Genomic DNA, 21,886 nt, shown 5'->3' on the forward strand with positions numbered 1-21,886 from the left:
GAATCAGTTACCTCGGAAAATCTAAGCCCTGGGTAATCGAGTTTGACTTGTATTGCAAAAGACACACCTTATTAAAAAGTTTATCTTAGAATTCTTGTACAAATAGCTATAAACAACTGATACATATCGTTAACTCGTTACCAATATGAATAATAAATGAAAACCAACTGAAAATGCAAATCACACCCTAAAAGTCTGAAAAATCGACTAGGGCCAAAATAGGTACATTTACCATAATAGGAAAATTTGCCCTGGTCATTTTATTTCGAATTTCTCCACGAATGAAGCTTAAATTCATGAAATAACGCAAAAAAAAAAGTTTGATTCGATTATCCGGGTGATTCGATTATCCGGGGTGAGATTTTTTTCAAATCCCCGGATAATCGAGTCCGACCTGTATATAGCAGCGTTAGAATATATGTTTGATGATGCTAAATGGTGCACGGAGAGCAATTGAGCTAGTGCCTTCCGAAGAATGTCAAGCGCAAGCGAATGTCCCTTTATTGGCGATGGTTGATCGATCCTAAATGTGATGATAAAGCACTTCGAAATGCTGGACAGATATTTTTTTTATATTGTTCACGAGATGGGTAGAAGTTTGCAAATGGGCTGCAGTATAATTTCTCAGAATATTTAAACAAGTCAATTAAATTGAACCAACTTTGTGCTGGTAATGGCGAAAACTTTTGTTTACCGTAGCGGAAAGTGAACACAAACTAGCGCAAATGGGAGACTATTTCAGTGGCATAACTTTCACGATAGAAGATTGCATCCTTTAAGCAAGTCTGGATAAGAACTTTAAAAATTGATAAAAAGAAATTGAATTGAAATTTGAAAGATACATAGATGAAATAGTTTCCGCTTGTAATAAAATTCTCTTTCTTCTATTTTTGTGAACTGCAGCCAGTTCTTATCATCGGTAGTTTTCACGAGATTGAATAAAACTTTTCTCGTTGCCTGAGTTCGTCTTTTTAATTCGCATCTGCCATTGGATTTTTTCACTATAGTACACCCCATTGAGATGTGAATATTACGGGCACCGTGTGCACTTCTAGGGAAGTCTACATATAAAGACAGTATATCTTCCGCAGCTTTGTACAGTATCGAAAATGTAGTTGGCATCGGAAAAGCTAAAATTGGCATCGACAGAAGGGAAATGCTTGTAATTGGGCAAAGCTAGTAAATGCGGCTCTATAGCTGCGGAATTCATGTTGGCGGAAATGAAATAAGGATCGAAAGGGGTAGATAACCCTGTAAGAAGCTTACAAGGAAATGTACTTTCATTTCAACTTTTCCATTGTGCAGGATGACGCATAGCGAAGTTTTCAAATTGCAGAATGTTCCTTATTGTTTACCAGCAAAATAACATGTTTCTGTTTGTGAGACTAATCCAGCCCGACGCGGTTGCATTTTATCGTTAGTTTTATATTGCACCCTAACAGGCTTATCGTTGGCAAGCAAAGAAAATGAATCGAAACGAAAATAAAAAAAATTTGAGTAAAAATACTTACCTCATTGGGAACGAAAAATGTACCATGATCAGAACAGTATCAGAGCTCCTGCGGTGTTGAGTCGCAATTCTCCAGTTTATGTTTATGTACCTCCCATAAATTATATCACGTATGAATTGCCCAAAATTAACACAGAAACCTGAAATCTGAAACCAATCATTGGAATTATAAATCTGTGATGTGAAATCATAAATCAGAAATTAGAAATAGGAAATTTGTAATCCTAAATGTGAAATTTTAACTTTGAGATCTGAAATCTGAAAGTTGAAAAGGAAATGGTTAAAATACAATTATATTTATAAAAATATAATCTGAGAAGTAAATATATGGTCATATTTTGAAACGTTGAATACCAAAATATTTTTTTTTATTCTATCACTACCATGCAAATTTAAGTATCCGGTACATCAAGTAAATGTTATGTGGCTCATCAGATGAAAGTTCTCTGATTTTTATTTACTGTGTATAGGAAAATCACGTAACAATCGCATGAACAAAAACAGTAATAGTATGTTTGACCTCATGTAATTGTTACGCGAAATACCATTATTCAGCATATGAAAATCAAGTATTTTTGACCTGGTACGGTAGATAACTATTATCTCATGAATCAGATGCTGATTCATCGCCTAAAAATGTATGTAAAAATGCGGTGGATGAGTTAAATATATGTTTTCACGTAAAAGCGAAGCGATTTATTTTTTGAGTGTAGAAGTTTTAACTTTAGGATTTTGGGCTAGTAAAACTGTTCACCATATGTGCGGGTATCGAGAACCGAACTCAGGTGAACTGTGTACATTGAGATCGATTTAACAATCTACGCCATGTCCGTCCTCAAAACTGAATTTATTAAAATATTGGTTAGATTGAAAAATTAGAATAACATATGGTATATATAATTAAAATAAATAACGTAAATTAAAATTAAAAAAGAGGTATTTAAAATGATTAGAGTTATTCGTATAATTAAAATAATTCAAATAATCGAAAGAAATACATGATTTAAAAGAGTTCTAGTAGCTAAATGATATAAAAAGAAATAAAGGCATTCAAAGAATAATGAGCGAAATTAAACGAAATATAAGAATGGAACTTTTTAACTTAGTTTGTGTTAAATATTAAATAAATAAAGAATAAAAAATGAAATTAATGTAAAATAAGTAAAAATAATCAAGAGGGATTAAAGAACTGTAAGAGTTGGAGATGTTAAGCAAACTACAAGAATAAAAAAAATTTAAAAAAATCAGAAGAATTAGATTTGAAGGTTCAAAACAAAAAAGATAAACATTTTTCAATAAATGAAGTAATTAAATTAACCAATAGAATTTAAATCTTTTTATTAAATGTTGTTAATTGTTTTTGTTTCATCGCTTTTATCTGTTATTTTTTTTCATTCCGGTTTTTTTAATTTTTTTTAAATTTGAGAATTTTTTTCACTTCTTGTATTTTTTAATAATTTTCCCAATGTTCTCTTAAGTCATTTAATTCTAGTTATTGTTTTATTTTTTCCAGCTTTAAGGTTTGTAAATCGTTACTTTTTCAATTCCTTTATATTTATTGGAACATTTTGATTCTTCTCTTTTATCCAAATAAATTATTGCTTACAATTTTGTCGCTTCTTTTAATTGTTCTTTTAATTTTTCAGTTATTTTATTTCCAGTAGTTGTCTTCAATGCCTTGATTTTTTCACATAGTCTATACATTCTTTCATTTCTTCTAATTCTTTTTTTTCTTCTTATTCGGTTAGTTCATTCATTATTTTAATTCGTTTCGTTGTTTTCTTTTATCAATCCTTTCATTTGCTTGATTTTTTTTAATTTTTTAAACTTATTGAAATATTTTGATTTTTTGAACAGAGAATTGAAAAATGAAATGAAATAAATTTAAATAATTTATAAAAAGTAACGCACACCGCTATAGTATGGGTTGAAAAAATTAAAATGAGAAATGAAAAAATTAAAATGACTAAACGAATTGAAAATATTAAAAGAATTAGTAGAATTAATCCATTTGAATTAATTAATTTAAATAAAACTAAGTTAAATCAAATAAAAAATTTTAAATAATTAAAATAGTTGAAAATAGAGAAAAAATTGAATAAAAGAGATGAATTAGAAACAATTTAAAGAAAACTACCATATAAAATAATTAAATGAATCAAAACAATTCAAATAATGAAATAAAAACATGATGTTGAGAAAATTTTAATAATGGTCAAAAAAGATTCAAAGGTTAACAAGCAATGTTAAATCTTAAAATGAATCGAAAGAATTAAAGAAAATCAACTTAAATTAAGGGGTCATCCATAAATGACGTAGCATTGAAGGGGGTAGGGGGGGGGGGGTTTGATATTTTGTGACGATGTGTGACGATGGGGGGGTAGGGTCCCAAGAAAAGCTACGTAGCTTTGGGACCATTCATAAATTACGTAACGCTTTTAGGGGGGGAGGGGGTACAACAAGTTGTGACATGTTGTGACATAGGGGGGAGGGGGAGTTAACTAGATCGTTACGTAACATGTTTTCACCGAAGAAAAAAAAAATTTTTCTAGGAATTTGTTACGTAACAGGGGAGGGGGGGATGAAGAAATTTGTGACAATTTGTTACATGGGGGGAGGGGGGAGTCAATTTTGGGCAATTTTTGCGTTACGTAATTTATGAATGGTCCCTTTCTGTGAATTAGAAAAATGGAAATTGAGATGTGCACCATCCAAATAATCATTACAGAATAATAGAAAACCACGCAATTATTTGAATTTGATTGTATATAGCTACTTTTTGTAATTATTCTGGCACGCAAAAATATTGCATTGACTCTTGATCATTAATCTTCAAGCCTTGTCATGCAGCGTTGAATCGATTACTCTGTATTAGACATTCGACAAAACGTTTGTTTGACCATTCAACGGTAGGTTTTGTCGACACTTCTGTTTGTCGGACGTCCCGCCCACCCATGTAAAGATAGCAGAGATGAACTAGAAATAATCAGCTGAGTAGAAATGTCTCATGGAATACCTAATTGCGCCAGTTTTTTCCTGTTCTTTTGAGATGCTAGATGTTGAGACATGTCTTCATTTTGAAGACATTCGAAATGCGGTAAAAATTGTTATAGTTTAAAGACATTTATTAATCAGTTAAGCCTTGAAAGTCAAAGCCATTCAGAATATTCGAAATTCGGACAGAATTCTTGCTCAAACCCAACACCGATTCTGAGTTCTGTTCCTTGACATACGAAGACATTTGAATAGGAAGCATGAGAAGACATTGTAAAATATATCTGGTATTCCTTCTCTAGTTCATTGACTAATCCATGTGCAGTTGGATTAGTGCGAGATAGACGTTAAATCAGGTGGAATTTTTGACAAATGAAGTTAAATCAGGTAGATCATCTCTGGTGTGCGTCTCTTATTTCATATACATATATTTCCATACAGATTGCAACTGTGTTGGTGTTCTAGACGTCAATTCACTCAATGCTTAATTTTGACAGTGTGATAAAAACAAATTTGCACGCGAAACAGCAAGAAAGATGGAAACATTTGTCAGTTCCTGCGTGCAGTTGTCATTTTTTACTCAAAATAAAGTTACGAGCAGCGATGCCAACCTTCCAGTTTAAACTGGATTCTTCCAGTTTTTTTTACAACATCCAGTCAAACAGACAATCGGAAAAATCTTCCAGTTTTTTGAAATTTGAGCCAGTTTTATCCAGTTTTTTTTAATATTCATTTATTTACTTTTTTCTCACGAATTGTAACTTGATTCATATAATTTTCAAGCAAGCCATGGGATGATGCCGAGTGCCCCAAAATAAGATTTTAATCCACCGAACTCTTTTTATACCACTTTTGAGTAAAACGGTTCGGCAATGTACATTTTGATTCGATTTCAATTAAAAACTCAAACATAAACATAGCAAATGGTCTTAAATTTAGGATTTTATGCATGCGTAGATTGAAACCTTCAAACAGTAAAATTCGACTAACTATTACAATTACAATCAAATTTGAATGTATTAATATTTTTTTTAATTTGGACAGCAATATAAAAAAACCGACTCAAATTTTCAGTAAAGGTATGGAACATACGTGTTTACTTCAAATTACGTTCATTGAATCGTTGACTTAAACATTACAAGGGTAAAGTAGGTTTTTTTCGAGCATCCAGTTTTTTCCAGTTTTTTTCAAGAAAGGTTCCAGCTTTTTGAAAAAAAATGTTGGCAACGCTGGTTACGAGGATAAACACTCGTTGCATCGAGCTTCGTTTAGGTTAATAGGTGATATGAATATTTAAGCTACAGAGATCCGACTGTGATGTTTTAAATAACGACTATTGTTTACATATCTATTAAAAACGCTAAATATCCGTTACAGAGACTCACTATCTTAACCGTTTGTTTACCAATTACCTGTCAGGGACATTTCAATCAAGCACGACATCTGTCAACGTCCCTTGTTCGAGAAGTATTTGAAGAGACTTTCCTCGGATTGAGTGTTTTTGGCAGGTCTCGTGCTGGATTGGAATAAAACTAACAGATAAATGAGAAACAAACCATTGAGATGGCGAGTCTCCAGATATTCAGCGTCTTTAATTTCTACTACTACTGATTTTCAACAGCTATTAACTACCTATATTTAAACATTGGGCCACTCTCGAGGAAAAATTTCATCACTAGAGAGGAAATAGCTTTCGAGCTGCCAAGAAAAAATCGTTGAATAGTTAACAGCACAAGAAACTCATTTGTTTAAATATTCGACACAGTACAATACTGCTTATGTCAAAAAACTGTCATTTTATTTCAATTCTAGTAGAACGCTTTCATTATCAATGTGAAGAGCAAGATCTTACATGCTTGCAAATGAGTTCATTCAAATGAAATGCTTTCATAATTGAACAAACATTCTCGGAGTCACATGCAAAAAACTTTCAAGAAGAGTAAATTTATTATCACAACCTTCTCCCAATGGAATCAAAATAGAAAACATTTTGAAATGTTACGCTGTATTAACTACATCCATTCAGAATTTAATGCAGAGCTTTGGCTGGTTTCTGTCAATTCTAGATAAATGATTTTAGATTTCTGGCATAAACCAGGGAGAATTCGAACTGGTTTGGCTGCGTAGTCGACTATCTTCAATTGGGTCATTACATGATGAATAAAATTCTCGTTTTATTTCATAAACCGATAGAGCTCATCTTTCTAAATATAATAATATATATGCTCAATCTTTAAAATTTCAAAATGATTTTTAATTGATTTTCTAAAAAAATGTAAACGCGTCCTCGTTTGATACTATCGGTCTTCCTTTATAGTGAATTTAGACACATGGGTTAGAATTTTTGACAGTTATTTAAGCAAAAGGATAGGGATCAAGGTAATTCAATCGAAAGTGCGGTCGAGATAATTCATTTTTTTTAAATAATTTTTATTTGTTATTTTGCGTATAAAAAGGTAGAAAAATTCGATTATGTATCTTTAACGTCAGCTGCATCGGAAAAAATCAAAATCAGCATATGGCTTAATGACACAATTTATGCTCCTGCATTTTCAATCTAATTTTGATCAACAAAGCGAGAAATGCTTACCTAATCAAATCCGAAATGTGATTTGGTATTTTGACTGGTTTGACTCGAAACGACGCTTGTTCAGATTGTGAACCATTCGGCGTTTTGACCTGTTTGGTTTAAATATGACAGTTCGAAAGTCGTTTTTAGAATCTTAGTTTTTTTGTAAAATTGAAGAAAAATGAAAGCATAAATAACTACATTTTCAATCAAACAATATAGAGAAAGTGTTTTAGTTTCCTTTTTCAGATTTTTTTCCATTTAAATAAATAATGGCGCCACTCGCAAATGGCGAAATGTTTCCACCTTTCTCTCTACATCTTGCCCAAAAAAATTTCTAACGAAATGTCAACATTGCCATATTCTATCTAGCAAATAATCTTTTGGCTGCAAGATTTGCTATTTTTCTGAAGCCGGACGATCACTAGAAGGAATTCGGAGCTTAAGTGATTCGTCTAACTTACGGTAATATTATTTTATATATTCAGGGGTGGCGTTTGTGTAAATAAGTATTTTGCTAGGCGCATACGGGAAGTGAAGTGAGTGTTGCTGAATTAAACTATTCAAAAATATATTCCTTATATCTTGCATTAAAAACAGCAAAATGGATCGATCTGCGTTGTATAAGCATCTTTATTCAGTATACGAAAGAGCAAACCAGTTACAACCAAAGGGACAAATTCAACAGGAGATAAACGAAATCTGGAATAAAGCAAAATCCAACGCAGCAACTTTTGAGACGACCGTTAACGAGGCAATTGATTCAGCAACTCTGAAAATATCGAGAAACAAGGCTAATTTAACGAAGTTCTGGGTAACCGCGCCAAAAGTCAAACCACAAAATCAAATCCTTCCTTTTACTCCAATTGAATGTCAACCACAAACAATTTCCAAGGATACGAAATCAACCCCACTCTCATCTGAAGCATCTACGTCGTATTTAAGTTTACCAAAAAGATTGGCTCCTGTACAGGAACGATTGCGTAATCAACTCGCGGATATTGACCAAGAATTATTGTTGCTCGTCGGGAGAAAAGAACGAGGTTTGCTGACAAATGATGATAGACAACGTTTGGATCGGCTTAAATCGGACAAAAAAGTTGTTGAACGCGAGCTTAAAAAAAATAGGCGACAAGGTTCGATCGCAGAAACGTCGTGATGACTTGAAGCAATCCTTTCAAGAGCTCAGAGACAAGATACCGGAGGCAAAATCGATCCTCAATATGCAGATGTCTGCTGGTAGACCGCGTGTCGAAGATAAACAGCCGGAGCTATTGAAAGCAATTATGGATATCGCTCTATATGGATCAGCGGCTCATAACCGACGCCAAGATGAAAGCTACAGGTGCATTCGTACATTAACCGATATTACTGAAGCGGTCAATCGTCAAGGATACGAAATCAGCAGGAGCGCTACGTATCTACGGCTCATTCCCCGACGAGCAAATTCCTCTGAAGGAATGAAGCACGTTAAAACCGTTCCAGTAAAACTAATTAAAGCACAGAACGACAAACATTCGCAGCATGATGATGGACGATTTTGCACGGCAATTATTCGTATGTTGGAAGAATTGTCATCATTGCTGGGGCCAAGGGAAGTGTTTTTTGTAAGCCAGGATGATAAGGCTCGGGTACCACTAGGCATAACCGCTGCAAATAAGCAATCGCCGATGGTTATGCATGTAGATTATAAAGTATCCTTACCGGATCACGATTTTGTTGTGGCCAAACAACACAAGCTGATTCCATCGGTGTATGCTGCCATCAAAATCCAGCCAGATGCCATGGGGAACCCCGAAGCAGTTGGTTATAGTGGCCCAACATATATTGCTATTAGATCAGCCAAGCACTGCTCTTCAACAGCGTTGTCACATGGTTTCGATTACACGCGACTTCTTGATTTACCTGAGTTCCGAGGGTTTTCAAAGTTCGACGGGGATGTTAAACCAGTTCACGTTATTGTATCGGATGGGGGTCCAGATGAGAACCCTCGTTATCAAAAGGTTGTTTCTAGGTTTAATCTTAGTATTTTTCACGTATAAATATTTTTCAGGTAATCAATGTGGCTATTAATCATTTCGTAAATCACAATCTGGATGCCATATTCCTGGTAACAAATGCGCCAGGTAGAAGCGCATATAATAGGGTTGAACGTCGCATGGCCCCATTAAGTAGACAACTCTCAGGACTTATATTAGAGCATGAATTTTATGGATCTCATTTAAACAGCCAGTTGAGGACAACAGACGAGGAACTAGAAAAGAAAAACTTCGGCCACGCGGGACAAACGCTCGCAGCTTTATGGAGCGAACTAATATTAGACGACTTTCCAGTTTACGCCGAATGCGTTGAGCCGGATCAATCGGAAATGAAAGATTTAGTAGAAAAGGATGTTGCTTGGTTCGCGCATCATGTTCGGAGTAGTCAATACTTTTTACAAATCGTTAAATGTAAAAATGAAATTTGCTGCAAACCATTTCGTAGCAGCTTATTGACGCTTCTACCAAACAGATTCATTCCACCGCCAGTTCCATTGTATCAAACGGAGTATGGCTTGAAAGCTCCTACCCCGGCAAACGTTGGAATTAAACTTTATGCATCTTTATTTGTTATAAATTCCGTGGAACTCAATAAAGTTCTGCCGAATGCAATTCAAGTTGAGAATCTTGCCTTCGATGCGTATTGTCCAACAGTGCTGAACCGTATTAAGGATCGGACATGCAAAACTTGTAAATTATACTTTGCTTCAAATGTTTTACATAAAGCTCATTGCCAAATGCATAAAGTAACTATAGATGGAAAGAAAGTTCGACCGAAACGGGTTGTATGCAAACGAGCTAAGGAAGCACTTATTATTACATCCGACGATGAAAGAGAGTGGATAGATGTCGATGATATGGAGAAATCGATGGTACCAGACATACAACTGGAGGAGAATTGTTGCCCGATAATTTCACTGGAGACACGTATGGATACGATTTGGACCGACGAATGTGATTAGAATGATGCAATGTTTGAGCTATGATAATTTGAATTCTGAACTTTCAAATATTTTACTTCTCTTATTTTTTTAATTCTGAATTTTCAAATGTTTTACTTCTCTTATTTTTCTTATTTTTAATATGTCTCAATTGCCAGCAATACATAACACATCTTCAGCATTAAAATAAAAAAAATTGAGTAATAAAGGGGGGGGGGTTGTTATAAAGCTACGTTATTATCTAGGGGGGGTTTCGATCTTTGTGACGAAATGCTACGAAGGGGGAGGGGGGGTTTCAAAATCGCTTAAAAAATGCTACGTCATTTATGGATGACCCCTAAGTAAAAAATAAAAAAATACAACAACAATTCAAAGAATTAAGAGGTTCAAAAAATATTGAACGTTTTTTAAAACATTAATATGATGAATAGAAATAAAAAGAAACATACAATGAACACAATTAAACGATTGAAGTGTTAAAATATTTAAAACAACTAAAATATGTTTAGCATAAAATGGAAGAAACTTGAAAGATTTAAATAATTAGAACACCAAAATTAATTTGAAAAAGTCAATGTAGTGAAAAAAAAGTTGAAATAGTCAAAAGAAACTAAATAATTTAAAGAAAACAGAAAAACGAATATACAAAAACCTGTTCTAATCCACCTAGTGGTGCAATTCTTCCTTTCTCATTTATCAAAGCTTTGATTTAACGGCTGGTTACGTCCAATATAAATATGTGGAAATATATATTACATTCTTATTACAATTGGTTAGTATATATGAGTGACTTACACGAACCTGATGAGCAACATGTCGACGCTGACACATTTGAAACAAATAAAAATATAATATTTAAATAGCATAATCTGCGTGATTTCATTGTCAAAATTCATGTTAACATATTTTGAATTGGGTCATTAAATGAGAAAAAAAATCTTTTTTTATTACATACATCGATAAAGCTGATTTTCCTATGTATGGTTGCAAGGTTACATAAGATTTATTTTAAAAAAACAAAAAAATGTTTTCATGTACCACAAAGAATGTTTTTTAAATAATATTATATTATGTATATTGGACCTAAAATTTATCGAATGGAACGGAAAACCATATATAGCTTAATGACCCAATTGCGGGGTGGTGTTGTAGGGTAGGGGGTTTATTAGTTGTAGGGAAGGATGCGATAGGACCAACCTAACAAATTTTGGTATACGAGTAGATGAATGGAATACGTGTGTGAGGTAGGTCTGAGATGGGTGGGGGATGAGTGAATTGAAGAGGGGTTCCGAGCAGAGTCTGACAACAAAATGAAAACTAAACTTGATGACGGCAAATGATTACTCAGGTTGTTGTCATTTTGGTTGTTTTAACGGTTAAAAGATCAAAATGGAGAGCAGATCAAAAAGAAATAAATAATTCTGCTATCATTGAGAGGAAATTGAAAGCTCATTAAGGTGTTGATATTTTTTTGATAACAAAATATGTATTCACTTTGATGTTTCACCAAAGAAATATAAACATAGAAAATTCTTCTAAGAAACAAGGATAGCAAAATGAGATCAAAAATTGATGTCATTTTGAAAAAATCTAAAACTGATAGCAAAATAAGGTTTCAATTTGATGCTATTATCAAAATATGATTTCTACTTGTTGTAATTTTGATGTTCGACTTTACTCGTGGTGTGAGAGGAAGGTGGGGGAGGGGTGGTTGGGGGTGTGAAACAGTCAGCTTTATATCATACCTTCCAATTGAGACTAGGTTAATGTCAATTGGTTTAGTCATCACCGAAGTGGCTTTAGCTCTGGAATATGTCCGGAACCCGGGACTACCGGAATTATTGATAATGGATAATTTATTCCAAGAATGTTTGGTCACCGCAATGATGATATTATTCAGTGATCTGGGCCAGCGAATCGAAGTAATTTGATGTTCATTTCAATAGATTTTTAACCTATGAGGTATTACGATTGTACCGATTTATATGAGAAATTCCAACTGACTGCAATAACCAACCTGTATCTCCAGAACCAAAAGTCAGAACTGAATGGAGTTCAATAGCAATCAATGGGAGTATTATATCTTTCATTTGAAAACAAGTTTGTAAAAATCGGTTAAGAGTTCGCTGGAAGTTTCATGAGTCGTCATAGGTGGCTAATGTGGTCAAGTAATATTGAACCCATTTCAATACGTATTACATCATTCGGAGATCATAGTGTTACCAGTTTATATGGGGATTTGCTGCGTGATTGCACTTTTCAATCCGTAACTCCGGAACCTGAAACTGGATCAACTAAAAAATTCAATAGCGTCTTATTGGGGAATTATACCGCTCATTTGGAACAAAGTTTGTGCGAATCGGTTCAGCCATCTCTGAGCAAATTGAATGGCATAATTTGAAGCACACAAATACATACTTACATATATACACGTAGACAATTTGCAATCTCAACGAACTTAATTGAATGAGATATGACACATGGCCCTCAAAGGCCTCGGTTGGGAGGTTGATTTTTGGAGTGATTTTAAACTCTTTCTTTATGTGACAAAACGTCTTGTTAGTAACAAGTTGTTACTAAACAGTTTTTTGAATGCACAATAGCAGTATAAAGAATTTCAATTGCAATGCAGTAAAGTAATCGTATATTTTGCCAAAAGCTGCTTTTCAACAGTATTTAAAATTAGAAGGTGATAAAGCCGTCAATCTCTACTTTGCAGGCGGGAATGCAGACACGATAGCCCTTTATAAAATAGTTGTCATCAGTAATATGATTTTCTTGCTTTAGATAGGATTTCGCAATGATGAGCTTGTTTGAGCACATTTTCGTGATATCCATCGCGACTGGATATATCTATATCAGCTCTTTAGAATAGGTCTTGTTCAGACTAGTTCATTTATGCACGATTGTAGAGCACGGAGGAAAGTGAACACTTTAAGAGACGGGAGATATAAGAAATTTAACGACGAGTTAGGAGATGGTACAGCAAAAATTTAATCACCCATTTTTCTAGATGTATGGCTGGATTGTACCGATACCAAATGGTGAAACTATTAGCAAGTAGCAAAAAGTATGTGTAAAATCTTTTAGCAGCAACAGATCATAGAAGTATCTCTTTTTCACTCGTTTGTACAAAAAGAATGTATCGTAAACAACAATCCACCAACCAAGTCACAGCTCCTAAAGATTATCCCCTTGGTATACTGGACTTGGTATGAAGACTGCTGAATATATGCTCCGTCCGTTGTCTTCAAACGTCTAACGTCAACTGATTTCACATTGAAACAGTTCTTTGAAAATGGGATTTTTCAGCGTTTTTCATGTTTTCAACCATCCGAAATATTTATTTTTTGCTGAAGGAACGAATTTAAAAAAAAAATCTTCTCGAATTTTTCTATGATGGAGGTGGATTTAATTCCCCAATAAATCTGCTACTCAGTTAACCGATCTGCATGTACAGTCTCCCGGAACAATGGTCCGTCCGTCGCCTCCAAACACCTACCATCAACTGATTCCACAAAATCTCTCGAGAAAATACTCCGCCCGTCTTCTATCGCCGCAATGATGATATTACGGATAAATCTGCAGTGACTTTTTAAAAACAAATGCTACGTAACACCAAAGGGCCCAAAACCGAGACTTCGCCAAGGGCAGAAGAAGACCACGCTACGACCCTGTTAGTACCATGTATCCCGTTTTACAGGATTTTGATTTATCTTTTTACTGCGTCAAGAAATATGTCTGCAAAATGCCTGATTTTTCGTGCTCTACAGTGGTGTAGCCCCTTAAATGCTATTTTGAAATGTAATGCTTTTTTATATCCGACACGAATGAAATCTGCGGTGTAAAGTATCGTTAATATTTTTTTCCCTTTTTTATTAACGACTAAGAGTGAGTTAATTTTCCTTTTTTATGTTCTTTTTAACGACATTCAATCAGCAAGGGACTGGAAAATGAAGTATATTTTACAATATTAGGAGCCATAGGAGAGCAAGGAGTTGAAGGAAGAAAGTTTAGAAAAGCGTGGAGAGGGTCACATGAGCAAGCTTAGAGTTTACCGGTGACTTAACCCTTTGTCTGCTACCGCAGGAGTCAGGATCTTTTCCCATTAGAAATGAGAATCACCTGAGTCTACAGCATGTACGGACGAGCGTAAAGAAATTTGTTATTTCATGCTGTCGGAACCGGAACTCCCTTGAGTACTATGGTTCTTAATATTGAAAAATATATTTCACTTTCCAGTTGCTTGCTAATTGAATATTGTTAAAAAAACATCGCTAAGAAACTTTTTTAAACATCATAGGAATTTCAATTTTCAGAAAATTTACGAGATTATTGCACTATTCTGAAGTTGAAAATTTGTTCAGACACTGAATTAAGTTTAATCCTACTAGTTTTTATAATTAGTCATTTCATCTAGTTTTTTCTCAATTGTCTCTAAAAAATAAAGTAAAATTTTCTCTCCCATTAACAAAGTTCATCTTTCCGTAATTCAACTTTTCAGTCTGTATGGTTCTGTGGCGTTAGAAAATTTTCCATTTCAATAAAATTAAATTTAATGAATTTAAAAGGATAGGTACATAAAATTAAATAAGTTGAAATTTTGATCTTATGTATAGAATTTAATGACGAGCTCTCTCCTTCTCAATAAGCTGCACAGCCATCATGAGAAAATAAAAAAAAACGTTTTTTTCTGCGGAATATCCTGTGTCCATCTATCCGGTCGGTTGTTGCTGGCTGATTATGAGAAAGGAAGGCTCTGTGGGATTCCATCCAATTTCACGCAACAAGTGAGCGATTAATCATCGAGGAGGAAAGAAAAAAATGTTCTAACATTTCCCGGTGCTCTGGGCTGGCATGGTTTGCACACCGTTCAGTCTTTCAGTTAAGCGATGAGAGTAGCGTAAATTGGTACTGTCGTATATTCTTTAGATAAATTCGTATCCTATTGGAACAGAAATCAATGGGGATTTACTAACTATAGATAATTTTCAAAGAATGAGGTCCCACCAGTGGCGTAGCCAGAAATTTGGTTTGGAGGGGGTTTTGATGAGAATCGCAAATTTTTTGAAAAAATGCTAAAACTTAATATGAGTTTGATAAATTATTGAAAACTCAAAAACATAAGTAGTCTAACAGATGTCATTCCAGTCTACAAACAAGAAGGATCAACATGGAACAGTTTTCAAACCTCTATAGATTATTTTCTTGTATAATATGTCAATATATGTAATGAAGTCAAAAATTGCGATCTTTTAAAGTGGGATAAATGATCTAAAAAATTTTCAACGTTCAAGATCACCTAATATAATAATCCTAGACTTTGAAGGTTTGGCAACTTCGGGAAGTTATCAACATAAAACAGCGCCTGCTTTGATATAGAAATTTTAGTGATTAATTCTCATAGAGGTAATTATGGTGAATTAATTTTTCAAAAATATTAAGAGACATGGTGCCTTCAGCAAAGTTTTTGATAATGTCATTTCAAACAATTTTGTTGAAAATATGAAGGCTACATGAATTCAACAAATAGGGATTTAAATGGACTGGGCCTGCTATATTTCTCCTTAGTGAAGAAAAATTTAGGTGAAAACTATTTTTTTCTGCGCTACGGATAAAATTGTTTGAAACAATCATTGCGAGTTGAGAACACAAAACCTATAACTAAATTATGGATGGATGGAACTGAAACTTGCGTTTTGACTTCATCTCATCAGAATCCGACACTAACTTGGTGGGCGGACTAAGCCAGCGCCGAATTGATGCTAGCTCCTGAAAATGGAATCACTCTTTGTGTTTTTGAGTCCTTTTAATCCCTGGGAATTATTTGTTTTAAATCCAGTTCCCTTATTTGTTTTGTAAGCTTCAAAGGCACCTTGAACGCAATGTGAATTTATTATTTAATTACCGCAGAAGTGATTTATCAAATACAGTAATTTCAGAATAGCTTGTTGTAAAGGTTTTCTACTACTATATTTCGATACTCTGAATATGTGGGATATTTATGTCTTTGACAAAGTTGTTTGAAATAGCACTTTCGAAAACTTTGCTGGAGACATTAAGTCTCGACTCAAATTTGCTTGAAGAGTAATTCTTCTCTATAATTACTTCTAGGAGGATTAACCGTCAAAATTATTCTATCAGCAGATGAACAGTTTTACGTTTTGAAATTCTTCAATGTTACTTAACATCGAAATTTGGCAGTTTCGAATGAATGTGATCGTGACCGTTAAAAAATTATCGAGCATTAATTTTACTTTTCTTCATTAGTCAACCTCACAACTTGAAGTACGTAGCACACAAAATTTTAGTACGCCATTCATTGCATCCTGCTAAGAAGCTATTCATATAGTTGATAATACAACAAAAATCCAATGCTCATAAATCCTGACCTGCTAGAGACAAAATTACATCAGCTTTCAACTAGTTTCTGAAATGTTATTCTTGTTGTTAACCATATTGAATTGTTGTCTAAACTCTACACAATCTAAAAAAAAAATACATTTTCAGCAAATGTTGAAATGTATGTAAGTTTTCGGTAAACAATCTTATGTTTTATATGCAATCAACCTATTCAAATTTAGGTTCCCATTCGAAAAATTGTCTCTAATCCATATTTTGAAGCATCTTTCCAAAAATGAGCTCATAATAATTCAGACAGTTATTTTATTTTACATTGAAGTAATTTGACAACTATGGGATTTTGGCTACGAGATAAGTTACAAGATCCCCTTCCCACAATTTTCCAAAAGTTCTCATGACGCTTTAAACACAGTTCTCAATGTAGTGATCAGAGAATATTTTTCCAAAAATATTTTGTGGAATATTAAATTAAATTCGTCAGTATCAATTATTTTTTTTCAATCCAATTAATTTTGGTTTGGGGGGGGGGGGGGGGGGTTTAAAACCCCCCCTGGCTAAGCCACTGGGTCCCACAGCTTCCACAAGTTGGGGACTTTCTTTGTACCAGTTAAGAAACACGATTTTATCCTTTAATTCGACCATCGAATTTTTAACAGCCATCACTTTCTAGAACAGTATTTCCTTCTGCAAATTTCTTAGTCACTTCATGGACTATATGTTCTCTCGTATAATATCCATGCAAATTTTGACTTCGACTTTAGTTTTTGCACAGTTGTTGAAACCCCAAACGGAAATAAAAGCGTTGCTCCAAAAACCAGTTTACGAATCTTTTCTAAAAACAACTTAATCTACCACGTTTCACACAATGATGAGTAAAATTTCTTAGTCTTGGTCAAGATTCAACTTGTCAAGATGGACTCGCTCTCAGCCCATTCAGTAATCCTATTTTATCTGAAATCGCCGTTTAATTTGGAGAAATCGTTTACACGGCAAATTTGGAGGCAATGAAAAGTGTGAAAAGTGGCTCACGAACTGCAGACGGTTGGAGTGAGCGTGGCTGCGATTCAGGAGGTGCGGTGGCCTAGAACTGGAGAACGTGAATTCAGGGCGGTGAATCCCATCGCCAACACTTCCTTCAAATACAACATCTACTATAGCGGCGGCGAAAAGGCAGAACATGGAGTCGGTTTCATAGTGATCGGCTAGCAGATGAAGCGTGTTATAAGGTGGAAACCGGTTAGCGAGCGAATCTGTGTATTGAGGGTACGGGGCAAATTATTCAACTACAGCTTGGTCAACATCTATGCACCGACAAACGATAAACCCTATGACGCAAAGGACGCGTTTTACGAGTGTCTCGGCAAAACTTACGGAGAGTGCCCAAAGTATGACGTGAAAATTTTTATCGGGGACGCCAACGCTCAGGTCGGTAGAGAGGACTTTTTCCGTCCAATCATTGGTAAGGAGAGCCTTCACTCTGTAACCAATGACAACGGCCTGAGACTAGTGACCTTCGCTGCAGCTAGAGGGATGGCCATCAGCAGCACTTACTGTGCACGCAAAGACATCCGTAAGCACACCTGGATGCACCCGAATGGCGAAACTTGCAATCAAATAGACCATGTCCTGGTAGACGGCCGACACTTCTCGGATGTTATAGATGTGAGGACCTTCAGAGGACCAAACATCGACTCTGATCACTATCTCGTCGTCAGTAAAATTCGAGCACGGTTATCAACTCAAGAACTCAAGAACTCAGCGACCGTTGCGTTTCAATATCCAGCGCTTCTTAGCAGAAGGTGTGACGGACGAGTACCGCCAGAAGCTTGATGAGTGGATAAGGGGAATCAATTTAGACGACAACCTCAACAATCTGTGGGAGTCAATCCACGGAGCCGTGAGCACAGCAGCGCGAGAAGTAATAGGTACTGCTCAGTGACGGATGAGAAAAATGCTGCCAGAAGCCGGATGTTAGTGTCTGGTACCCGGCAGAACAGAGAGCGGTACAAAGAAGCAAGATGAGCCGAAAAGTGAATTCACCGCAGAAAGAAAAAGCAGTATGAGGATAACGTCATTACTGAGGCGCAAAACAGTATGGAACAAAATGATATGCGGAAATTTTATGAAACTGTCAATGGCGTACGGAGAAAAACAGCGCCGTTTCCCGTCATGTGCAATGACCGTGAAGGTAACTTGCTAACAGATAAAACTATGGTAGCAGCCAGGTGGAGAGAGCACTTCGAGACATTGTTGAATAGAGAGAATGTTAGCGCGTCAACGAACAGAATAAGGATAAGTGACGATGAGGCAATCAAAGAGCTGAAAAACTGTAAGGCTGCTGGAAAGGACGAGCTCCCGGTCGAACTTTTCAAACACGGTAGTGAGCAGCTGCACGAAATACTTCACCGTACTCTTTTGAAGGTATGAGAAGAAGAAGAACTACCTGCTGACTGGCTAGAGGGTCTCATTTGTCCCTTATACAAAAAGGGACACAGACTGGAGTGCGCCAATTATCACGTATTCAGTTCAACAGATTGAGGCCGTTGGAGGAGTCTTTCGTCGGCGAATACCAAGGTGGTTTTGTGAAGGCCGATCAATAACGGATCAAATGTTTACCCTGCGACAGATCCTAGATAAATTCCGGGAATACAACTTACAGACACACCATCTGTTTATTGATTTCAAAGCAAGCGGCGTACGATTCAGTGAAAAGAAACGAGTTATTGCAGATAATGGTAGAACATGGTTTTCCGACGAAACTGATTCGTGCAACGCTGGATGAATTGAAATCAAGTGTTCGGGTTGCGAATGAGATTTCGACGTCCTTCGTAGCCTTAGACGGATTGAAGCAGGGTGATGCGCTGTCAAACTTGCTGTTCAACATTGCTCTTGAAGGTGCCATCAGGAGAGCAGGCGTGCAAAGGAACGGTACCATCGTCACTCGGTCGCATATGCTCCTTGGATTTTAGGACGATATTGATATCATTGGAATAGACCGCCGAGCCGAGGAAAAGGCATTCGTGCCTTTTAAAAGGGAGACAGCAAGAATTGGTCCAACAATCAGCATCATCAAGACGAAGTACATGATAGCTGGAAGAATACGTGGGTCCAATAGTGAGGTTGGTGTTGAAGTGGTGTTAGGTGGTGATAAATTTGAAGTAGTGGAAGAATTTGTGTACCTTGGACCTCTAGTGACGTGCGATAATGATGTTACTCGCGAGGTGAAAAGGCGTCTTGCAGCTGCAAATAGAGCTTTTTACGGACTTCGTAGCCAGCTGAAGTCCCGTAGTTTGCAGACGAAGACAAAATTCGCGTTGTACAAGACATTGATAGTTCCGGTTGCCTTGTACGGCCATGAAACGTGGACGTTAAGGGAAATTGATCGTAGAGCGTTCGGTGTCTTCGAACAATACTCGGCGGTAAAGAAGAAAATGGCATCTGGTGACCTCGTATGAATCACGAGTTATACCAAGTATATAAAGGAGTGGATATTGTCAAGCTAATAAAAAACGGGAGGCTGCAGTGGGCTGGTCATAAGGCACGAATGCCGGAAGAATGACAGGCGAAGATAATATTCAGTAGAGAACCGGGAAAAGGCCGACGACTCCGTGGCAGGCCGTGTACACGATGGCTGGTTGCAGTGGAAGAGGACCTAAAAGCACTCAATGCCCAGGGTGACTGGAAAAGATTGGCCCAGAACCGGGTCCAGGGGAGGATAGTTCTTCACTCGGCGTAGATTCAACGAAGCGAATTGTTGCCCGTCAAGTATCAAGTAAGTAAAAGTGTAAAAATGTAAAGTTCTCAGTGTGCGTATTTTAAACATCGATTATCACAATATCACAATAGATCTAAATACTTGTCACAGTGGCTCGTCCCCTACAAAAAAAATCTCAATAGCTACACGTATGTATAAGAAGCAACGATGAACTGCTAGTCGTTCTATATTCGAGTCCCTTCTTGTATGAAATATTATTAGTATCGGTAGAATGACTGCAACGCCATGCCCCCTGCAATCAACTTGCGAAATCTATCGAACCATGAGGTCAACCTTTCGCAACGAGATCACACTGCCAAGGCCGTGCTCTCAAGGCAACGAACAAGGTCAGCGGATCCACAAAACGTTGTTTAATTATCTCAAGGGACTCGAAGCAGCTCCATACTTGCTAACAAGCTCCGAGAAGTTCCCAGTTGCTCGCTTGCTGATGATGGTGCTGATTAACTGGCGATGACATGACAAAGTTATTTGTGGCTTTCTCGTTAGCCAAATTGGAGCTAATGAAATTTAAGTGTGCTGACGTGGACTACAGCTAATATACTTTCCACTCCTTCTTTGGCAGCGTTGTTTGTTGCTGCGGTGTTGATGATGCTACTTCTTCCAACATCGACACGTGGTAAGGAAAATCACACCTTCTCGATCGCCGTCATAATCAATTAATTAATGTTTCACCAGGTGCAAATTCGCGCCAATCTGAAATGTAGTTTAATTGCAAGTTTAAAAGTTGGAGGAAAATATCGTTACTGTGTCTATATTGTTAATTTCCAAATATTAACTATGTGGAAGATACCATGTCTAAATTAGTTATGGAATTAGCGTTTCGACTTTCGAATCCGGTGCTAACTTAGTACTGTCACTATATTAGTGTCGGATTCTGATGAGACGAAATCGAAACGTAAATTCCAAAATTCATCCAAAACAATATAACGCTTTGATATTTGTTTTAACTTTCCGTTATTATACCACATGAATACAGTTTGTAACGAATTTTTTTCTGTTATGATATTATCTATATCTAGGTCTTTTCTATAGTTACTATATTCATAGTTAGGCGGAGACACTGAGCGGAGCCAATAGAACATGTCAAATACCGGAGCCAATTGAGCATGACGTCACATAACGTGTTCTTTTTGGATGTATATGGAAAAGGTATGGTCATAACTATTTTACTTTTATCTTGTGTTATCGAGTTTAGAGGCACGAAAACAACCAATTTTTTTCTGTAACAAGTATGAAATCATATGATCAGATCTTCGAATTGGTTTTTCTATTCGTGCATGTAAAGTTCTTACCTATGACGACAATGAAATTATTAAGCTAGAGCATGAACATTTACATGGGATGCCAGTGTTTTTGTTCCCTGAAATAAGAGCTGCCAGTTTTCCGGCTTTTGTGTCCGCCTAACTCTTAATAAATACAGTAACTCTAGGTCTTTTCTATATTCACATAACACTTATTTTTTATACAAAATTATGCCTTTGCACGCGATTTGCTATCTCATGTGGAGATCTTCTTCTTGGAGGGCTCATTAGTTCCCTATTGATATTGTGGGGTTCACAAATGTACGATTGTAACCGATCCGTAGGAACTATCCTATCAATGGCATTTTAACAAAGATGCATGAATCCGCAAATCTTTTCAGATAAAATGCGGCGCCAGGTGAGCGCCATCACACAAGCTGCTGATGAACTTGGT

General features: G+C 36.0%; 2 protein-coding genes across 2 annotated transcripts; both read left to right on the top strand.

Annotated features, from left to right (window-relative positions):
* The first annotated feature begins 17,625 nt into the window (after window positions 1-17,625).
* On the top strand, window positions 17,626-18,246 carry LOC131695059 (craniofacial development protein 2-like). Its single transcript, XM_058983590.1, has one exon. The coding sequence runs from the start codon at window positions 17,626-17,628 to the stop codon at window positions 18,244-18,246; it is 621 nt and encodes a 206-aa protein (XP_058839573.1).
* Window positions 18,247-18,585: 339 nt separating this feature from the next.
* Window positions 18,586-19,871, top strand: LOC131695065 (uncharacterized). The gene is made up of 2 exons (XM_058983596.1): window positions 18,586-18,837; window positions 19,386-19,871. The coding sequence occupies exons 1-2, from the start codon at window positions 18,586-18,588 to the stop codon at window positions 19,869-19,871; spliced, it is 738 nt and encodes a 245-aa protein (XP_058839579.1).
* The last annotated feature ends 2,015 nt before the right edge of the window (window positions 19,872-21,886 follow it).

This window comes from Topomyia yanbarensis, chromosome 1 (genome assembly GCF_030247195.1).
Source record: "Topomyia yanbarensis strain Yona2022 chromosome 1, ASM3024719v1, whole genome shotgun sequence".
Classification (NCBI taxonomy): domain Eukaryota; kingdom Metazoa; phylum Arthropoda; class Insecta; order Diptera; family Culicidae; genus Topomyia; species Topomyia yanbarensis.